The 8,910-nt window shown below is 41.3% G+C and overlaps 1 protein-coding gene across 1 annotated transcript; it reads left to right on the top strand.

Moving 5' to 3' along the window:
- Nucleotides 1-301: 301 nt before the first annotated feature.
- Nucleotides 302-2,459, top strand: LOC127558187 (free fatty acid receptor 2-like). Its single transcript, XM_051991414.1, has one exon. The coding sequence runs from the start codon at nt 466-468 to the stop codon at nt 1,459-1,461; it is 996 nt and encodes a 331-aa protein (XP_051847374.1). The 5' UTR covers nt 302-465; the 3' UTR covers nt 1,462-2,459.
- The last annotated feature ends 6,451 nt before the right edge of the window (nt 2,460-8,910 follow it).

Below are 8,910 nucleotides of genomic sequence, written 5' to 3'. Positions count from 1 at the left end.
GGCAAAGCCCAGGTCTTCCTCTTGTAGTTACAGCTCTGCCTGAAGCCAAGGAACAAAGCAGTATCTGCAGGAGAAAACCAGAGGCTGCTTGCAGGATTTCTGGCTTTACATAACACATATCCAAGCCCAGAAAGTGACCCAATTCTCCATAATGGGGCCTGGTTCTCTACTCTTATTTTTTGATGTGGAACATGACAAGAGCTTCTTTCTGCACTGTCAGATAGGACTGAAAGACAAAGAGAGATCGCCTGTTAGAAGTCAGAGATATGTGATAGCAAATGCAATAACTAGAGCTCACTACCCCTCCCAAGGCAAAGTCAATAATTACTCTGTGGGGCACTGGCAGGTGGTGTGAGCAGGCAAGTGCTGACAGCTAGATTCCTGGGAGGGGAGACTGGATGGGAGACTGGGTGATCCAGGTTTAAGTGGGTGTCTCCTAATTTTGTCCCTTTCCACCCCAGCTGAATGGAAAATTCAACAGAAAGTTATTTGCTCCTTGCCTTCTATACCATGATCTTTCTCATCGGCCTCCCTGCTAATCTCGTGGCTCTCAGGGCCTTTGTCCGAAGGGTAAAGCAGCCTCACCCTGCTCCGATTCACATCCTCCTGCTCAGTCTCACTTTGGCAGACCTTCTCCTGCTCTTGCTGCTACCTTTCAAGATCTTTGAAGCTGCCAATGACTTCCGCTGGCACCTGAGTAAGGAGGTCTGTGCCCTGACCGGTTTTGGCTTCTACAGCAGCATCTACTGCAGCACATGGCTGCTGGCTGCCATCAGCATCGAGCGCTACCTGGGGGTGGCCTTTCCTGTCCAGTACAAGCTCTCCCGGAAGCCTATATACGGACTAGCTGCCGCTTTGGTGGCCTGGATCCTGTCCTTTGGACATTGCAGCATTGTCATTGTGGTGGAGTACATAGGATCGGAAAATAACACGAATAGTAGCCAGCCGGCCTCGGAATGCTATGATAATTTCACTCCCAGTCAGCTGAGATGGGTTCTCCCGTTCCGCCTGGAGCTGGTTCTGGTTCTCTTCCTGCTGCCCATGGCAGTAACCATCTTCTGTTACTGGCGCTTTGTGTGTCTCATGGTTGGCCAGCCACAGGTGGGGGCCCAGCGACAACGTAGAGCTATGGGCTTAGCAATTGTGACTCTCCTCAATTTCCTGGTCTGCTTCGGCCCTTACAACGTCTCCCATGTGGTAGGATATTTTAAAGGCACACCCCCCAAGTGGCGAAAGTATGCTGTGATGTTCAGTGCCCTCAATGCTGGCCTCGATCCCCTCCTTTTCTACTTCTCTTCTTCAGCTGTTCGCAGGTCCGTTGCAAATGGACTGAAGGCACTGCGCAAGCAAGGGACCTCCCTTCTCGGTCACTGTGGTAGAGACACTTCTAAGACGGACACAGGAGACACTGGTTTGAGCAAAGGGGATGGGGTAGCAAGTTCTGACTTTAACACAGAGTAGGTAATTACTCATTCTTGGTGTTTGGGCCAAGGTTGGACAGGTTAGGGAAGGTAGAGCAGAAAAAAAAAAATCAATTTTGCCATGGTCTCAGGAATCCTTGTATTACAATCTAACCATGGGCTCAAACATGGGGAGCCACAGACATGGAGGAGTGTTTCTTTTTGAAAAAATCTTTCAGCAGCTCTCTCTCTCTATCTCTCTCTCTCTCTCAATAGGGATTAAATGACCTGCCTGGAGTCACACAACTATTAAGTAGCAAGTGTTTGAGACCAAATTTGAATTGGGATCCTCCTGACTCCCAGGCTAGTGCTCTATTCACTGCACCACTCAGCTACCCTCATCAGAGATAGTTTAAACCTTTTGACTGAATTTCCTTTTGAAGAGGAACAAACGTGGCTCTAATAACACAAAAAAAAAAAAATGGAAAAGAGGATAATTGACCTCCACACCAGTATGAATATATAAAAGTTTTGATATTTGGACCAGGAGCTTCCTCCTGATGCAGACCTCACCCATTTCTAGCTTCCAAAAGTCTTAGGGAGGCATTGAGGCACCATGACTCTCTCAGGTTACACAGTTTTAGGCTGGGATTTAACCTTCAACTTTCTGACCCCAAATCCAGTGGTTTCTCCACAATATTAGGCTGCTGTAGGGAGTTTAAATGGCCCCAAGTTAGCCCAGCTGGATTGCAGGATGTTAGTACATGAACTGGGGCCTGGCCTGGAGCTGAGCAAGTTTTAGGCATTAGGTGCTTCAGAACCCAATGGGGCCAGAAACTTGGAATATTAGGCTGAGTAAGGCTATAAAAGAGCCAAAAGGAAGGTGTCAAAGGACATGGAATACTGGAAAAGACAGTTAAGAAAGGCTCCCTGAAGGAGAAAGAAATTTGGAAAACAACACCATTAACAAATTGAGGTTGTTCTATTTTCACTCGTATATTATTTAGTCATTCCACAATATGTACTATGTCTGTCCTATTAAACTGGAAACTTCCTAAAGGTGAGATTTGTGTCTTCTTCCTCTTCAACTCCCACAATGTCCAGGTCACAGCCTGGCAGGCAGGGAGTACTCCCTTCATGCTATGGACTTACAGCCCGATCATGGGATTGGTGAAGAATAGTTTAGGGGGGATGGAAATCACTCATAATGGCCACAATTTTACAATTCCTTCAGGTCTTCAGAGCATTCTCCTCACAAATGCCCTGTGAGGTAGGGATCCTGCACAAGTCTTGTACAGAGGAATAAATTGAGGTTTAATAATCTGCCCACAAGGCTATTCCATATCTTGAAAGTATGGAGCTAAGATTTGAATCCAGGTCTTTTTTGACTTCAAGCCCAGTACTCTATTTTTTTTTTTAACTGTATACCACACTGCCTAGTGAATAAGAAAAAAAATGTTTCTGATTTTTCTTGAGGACTAAAGCTCCAGGATTTCAGGACCATTATTTTGCTTTTCCTGGTAGACAATATTCCAGGTTCCATCTCTGTGCCTTTGCACAGTCTGTTCACCATGCCTGGAATCCTCTCTCTTCATTTATATCTTCTGAAATCCTTAACACCTGTAGGGCCCTCAAGCAATCTCTCAAGCAATACCTTTATTCTCCCCACCTCTTCCCCAAGTGTTACTGCTCTCTCCCTACATCCCACTAAATTTACTTTGTATTTCTATATCTGTATACAGAATGTAAGTGCTTTGAGAGCAGGGGCTGTTTCCTTTTTTTCTCTGTATCCCTAGCACCAAACATTGTAGCAGCACACAGTAGGCGATTAACAGCTACTTTTAAAATTGAATTCAATCGAGAAGTAACAATGAGAAACTTCTGCATTTAAGAAACCTGGGATCTGCTGTTCATGGAGAGAAGTGGTCTGAAATTGTAGTTCTGAAATTCTGTGATTCTGAATAAGAAGTATAGAGTTTCACCGAAAATGAAGTAGAAAAGAAAGAATCACATCCAATCTAAACCATTTAAATTTACACATGGAATAGTCTAGATCAGAGAATAATTGTTAATGGACCTCATATAGCTTCCAAATGTCAGCCACATTACATCTGGTCTTTTTTTCCTGACCTTCAATACTACTCCACTGACTTCCCTTTCCCACTGTTCCACATCATCTCTCTTATTTCAGTAGCTTCTTCCATTCCTCCAGGGGATCCTCCATTCTAGGAACACTGACTGCATCTTCCTATTTGCTTTTACACTAATTGTCTCTAGAACCTGGGATGTACTTTCCACCCTCTCTGTCCCTTATCAAACATAGTCTATAGCTCACTTACTTCAGACTACCCTTTTGAATTAGATTATTTACTTACTCTGCAACCATTCAACACTGTGACATATGGATGTGAAGCAAAGGTGAGTTTCCCTTAGAAAGAAATACTCTTAGAACTTCAAAGATCCAGGATTTCTATGATGGAGATATTTCCTCACTAGTTACAACTCCTCTAGGAGTGAGTTGTTATGGCTGAAAAGCTTGTCTCTTAGAGGCAAACTGGTCTGCATCTTTTTCAATTTAATGAGCCAGGTTTTAGAACAAGTGACAAAGTCCATTCTAGGCCAATAATCATCTTCAAAACTTCATGATACTTTTGAGAGTTATCTGAGACTACATCTATGTGATCAGGAAGCTTCTAATAGGACTTCTTCAGTAAACTGAAGAAAAAGTTATTGTAATCATAGGATGCATTAAAAGGCAGATCTTCTATGAATGAAGAATGATTATTCTGATGTGCTTGGCCCCTGGTCATACCACATTAGAAGTGTTCCATTCAGTTCTGGGTGCCCAACTAGTGGAGAATCCACAGGAGAGTAGCCAGAACAATGAAGGGTCTTGAACCATGTTGTATTCAGTTTTGGGTGAAAGAATTAGGGATGTCCAATCATACAGACAAACGTGCTAGATATTTCTGTTTGACCCAGGATAGAGAAGTGGGAAAAATGAGTGGAAGTTGCATGAAAAGATTCTTCAAGCAATCCAGTACAGTGGAAAGAGTACTGGCTTTGGAGTAAGAGAATTTGAGTTCCAAACCTGCCTCAGCTACTTCTTGCCTAGGAGTTTAGATCAATCGTTTCTTCCTGGGGCCTCAGTTTCCTCCTCCTGTATAAATGACAGAGTTGATCTTGATGCCTTCTGAGGTACCACCCCATCTGAGATCTAAGGACCTATGAATCTTAACTATTCAAAAGTGGAATGGGTTGTCTTTGGTTGTGGTTGGTGGGCTGCCCTTCACTGGAAATCTTTTGACAGAAGCTGAAGATTTCAGACTTGTTGGGCATGTTGTCGTGGGAATTCCTTTGGGAGTGGCTGAATTCTCTTCCAACTCTGAAATTTGGAGATTTTGTGAATTCTGCAATGATTCTGAAATAGAATTTATCTGAAAAATTTACTTGGAATAGATATTATCTATTAAATTTGAAAGGGCAAATCAACCTCTTGCTCTTATGAGAAACTCCAGTTTCAATGGTGATATTTGAGATTTAGCAGAATATCACTCTGTTAATCATAATTCTGAATGTCATTCAGCAGCCCCACTGTCTTTCCCTTACTGTTACTTAAAAAAAGTGCTATCATTCCAGGTTACTCCTTCCCTGACCCTACCTCCCCCATCTGAGACTTTCTTCCCAACAAAGCACAGTTAAGCAAAACAAATCAACACATTGGCCATGCCTGTGAAGGCATGTCTCATTCTGTACTTTGGTGTTTGTTACAGGAGCCACCTACTAGTGGCTGCTGGGGAGCTAATTCTGATCAACAGAATAGATCCCTTCATGTGAGAGAATGATAATGATACAAGGAGACTGAGAGGCATTTGCATTCTCTGACCTCTCTCCTCTTTTCTCTTGCTTCCAATTTATTTCATTTCCAATCGACAAGCAACATCTGTGTCAATAAAAGCTGATTTGCAACTCCTTCAAGGGTGTTATGATTCACAGCTGTGGGGATTTTTGGAGAACTGACTGGCCCCTTCACACTTAGGCATGGTCCTCAACAATTCCTCATTTTTTGTTTTATGGGAACATGATTATTTTCCCCACAACAGCATGGTCAATAAGTTTGTGTAGCAGCAGTATCTGTTATCTGAGTCCACAAGCTAAGGAAGCAAACAGGATTGTCAAAATCTTTTCTGTCCTCTTCCTCAGGATGGTTACAGGATGAGACGTTATAGCAGGTATTGAATCTTTTTTTTTTATTTGTTTATTTTTGCTTTTTTTTTCTTAACAAAAGTATTGTGTTTTTTTAAAATAACTTTTTATTGATAGAACGCATGCCAGGGTAATTTTTTACAGCATTATCTCTTGCATTCACTTCTGTTCTGATTTTTCCCCTCTCTCCCTCCACACCTTCCCCAAGCAGTCCTTTACATGTTGAATGAATTACAGTATTTCCTAGATACAATATATGTGTGCAGAACTGAACAGTTTTCTTGTTGCACAGGGAGAATTGAATTCAGAAGGTATAAATAACCCGAGAAGAAAAACAAAAATGCAAGCAGTTTATATTCATTTCCCAGTGTTCTTTCTCTGGGTGTGCAGGTATTGAATCTTGTGAGATGTCATGGAGGCAAACTTTCTGACAAATGGAGAAGTAGGATTGTAGTGAGAACAGGCATTTTTCATAAGTCTCTCATCAGTTTCTTGGCTCAGCCCTTTGATGTATTGGCCCATTTTAATTATCCTGACTGAAAAAGCCTTATCAGGTCTCTTCTCCCTTTCCTTCCCCACAAGTAACTGAAGGAATCTTCTGGGAGGATCTTACTCACCAACAGCTCTCAAGCACCGCTGCTATTTGTTTCTTGTGTTTCTTGTGCCCCACATTGGGTGCCATTTGTTAAGTGCAGACCTGCTAGAGACTGCTGAATGTTACAGGATCCACCTACTAGTGGCTGCTGAGGATCTAATTCTGACCAACAGAATAGATTCTTTCATGTGAGAGGATGATAACAATACAAGGAGACTGAGAGGCAGTTGCATTCTCTGACCTCTCGCCTCTTCCCTCTTGGTTCCAAATTATTTTATTCCCAATTCCCAAGCAACATCTGCACCAGTAAATGCTGATTTGCCACTCCTTCAAGTATGTTATGATTCCCAGCTGTGAGAGCTTTTAGAGAATCAACCCGCCCCTTCACACTTAGGCATGGTCCTTAACAATTCTCTGTTTTTTGTTTTATGGTAACTCAATTACTTTCCCCCCACACCATGGTCACTAAGTTTGTCCAATATTGTGAAGTGGCTGTTATCTGAGTCTGCATGCTGAGGAATGCAAATAGCACTTCAAAGTCTTTCTGTCCTATCCCTCTGGATGGTAAAAGGTGAGATGCTATAGCAGGTGTTGAATCTTGTGAGATGTCATGGAGGCAAACTTTCTGACAAATGGAGAAGTAGGAATGTAGACAGAGTAGACATTTTTCATAAGTCCCTCATCATTCCTTCAAGGATACTATGATTCACAACTGTGGGAGCTTTCAGAGAACTAACCAGTCCTTTCATACTTAGGCATGGTCCTCAACAGGTGTCCATTACCTCTTCCTAGTTTCCACATGAGTTCTCAGAAGTCACAGAGGTCTCTGCACTTCTAAGAGCTCCAGTGTTTTTACTTATTAGACAAAGCAAGACCCTATTGATGGGATAAGAGGCAATTAGATGGGGCAGTGGATAGAGGGTTGACCTGGAAGCAAAAAAACCTGAGTTCAAATCTGGCCCCAGATACTTGATAGCTGAGTGATTTGGGGCAAGTCACTTCCCAGCAATCTGCCTCACCTGTAAAAAGGAGATCATAATAACACCTCCCTCCCGGGGCAGCTATGAAAATTATTGTATTAACTATCCTTCTATTTCTGCTTCCTTACCTCTGCTTTCCATTTATACGAATCTCCCCAGTTTCTCTGAATTCTCCTTATTTGTTATTATTTTGGCATTTAGTTATATTCATATACCACACGTTTTCAGCTTTCCCAATAATAGGAATAGCTAGCATTCCTACAGTGCTTCAAGATTTGCTAAGCACTTTACAAATTTAATCTTCATAGCTGCCCCAGGAGGGAGGTGTTATTATGATCTCCTTTTTACAGGTGAGGCAGACTGCTGGGAAGTGACTTGCCCAAAATCACTCAGCTATCAAGTATCTGGGGCCAGATTTGAACTCAGGTTTTTTTGCTTCCAGGTCAACCCTCTATCCACTGCCCTATCTAATTGCCTCTTATCCCATCAATAGGGTCTTGCTTTGTTCTCACAAAATTTTATTACCACAGAAAGTTCCAGTTGCTCCATTTTCCTGACCTAATAAAACTACTAAGGAGAGTGAATTATTTCCCCCCACATAACCAAGATAAGCTTCCTGCCACAGCCTTAAGACAACCTGCCATCACATGCATGATCTGAAAAATGAGGTTCACTATTAATATTTTAGTCAGAGAACATAATGGAATATTATTGTAGAATACAGAGCAAATATGATGAAAACAGAAAAGTAGGGGAATATATATATATATGTATATATATGTGTGTATATATATACATATATGTAAAAATGAAAGCAATAGAGTCAAAACAGCATGCAAAACGACTACAAGAAGATAATAAATAGAACAAAACCAAGCTTGAATTCAAAGAAGATATGAGGATGTGTCTCTCTCTTAACCCTCTTCTTTGAAGAGGTGAGGGACTAGGAATGTTGACTATTACATATAATAGAGGACTCGAATGACCCTGGTTAGTTTTGCTGAACTGATTATAAAGAATGGATATCTGAAGGGAGAAATGAAAAGGCTATGGGAAGTGTACATGATGGAAAAACAAAAGAGAAACAAAATGTTTTCAAAGAAACCAGAAAGGTAGGAGGAGGATGTTCCAAAACAAATTTCACTTACTTTGCAATTCTGTGCACAGATGGAACTGATGAAAAATAAAAACTAGATTTTTTTTTTTGCAGGACAAACACTTAAATGCAATATGGATTTTCTTAATAAAATGATTCTGATTGTTTAAAATTATTTTAACTAGGAAATACATCTTTGTGTGAAGTGGGTAATTCCGTTTACCGCATATGATCTTTTTTTTTTTTTGCAAAGAAGACTTCTCTCTGTACATTTATAATTTAATTGAACCAGTATTTATTAAGCATCTTGATATCCTAGGTGAAGGGGAGAAGAAAAAATCAGTTCTTTGCCTCAAGGTAGTTCTATGGGGTTGCAACACATAAAATTATAGTAAGAGGAAAATTTAAAAGAGAAATCACTAACAAATAGGAGTATAAGAAAAGGTTTCATGGATGAAACAGCACCTGAATTGGGTTTCTGAAGGCTGGAAAAAACAGGGAGCACATTCCAGATATGTGACTGCCTACAAGCAGGAAATAAGGTTCATCATGGAATTAGTATATGGTAGAAAAGGAGTCAGGCCTTGGATATAGACCTCAGAGCCCTCCATCACCTTAATAATTATGACAAAA

Source organism: Antechinus flavipes, chromosome 3, assembly GCF_016432865.1.
Source record: "Antechinus flavipes isolate AdamAnt ecotype Samford, QLD, Australia chromosome 3, AdamAnt_v2, whole genome shotgun sequence".
Taxonomy (NCBI): Eukaryota; Metazoa; Chordata; class Mammalia; order Dasyuromorphia; family Dasyuridae; genus Antechinus; species Antechinus flavipes.
The sequence above is the reverse complement of the archived record's forward strand: the minus strand, read 5'-3'. Positions and strand labels throughout refer to the sequence as shown.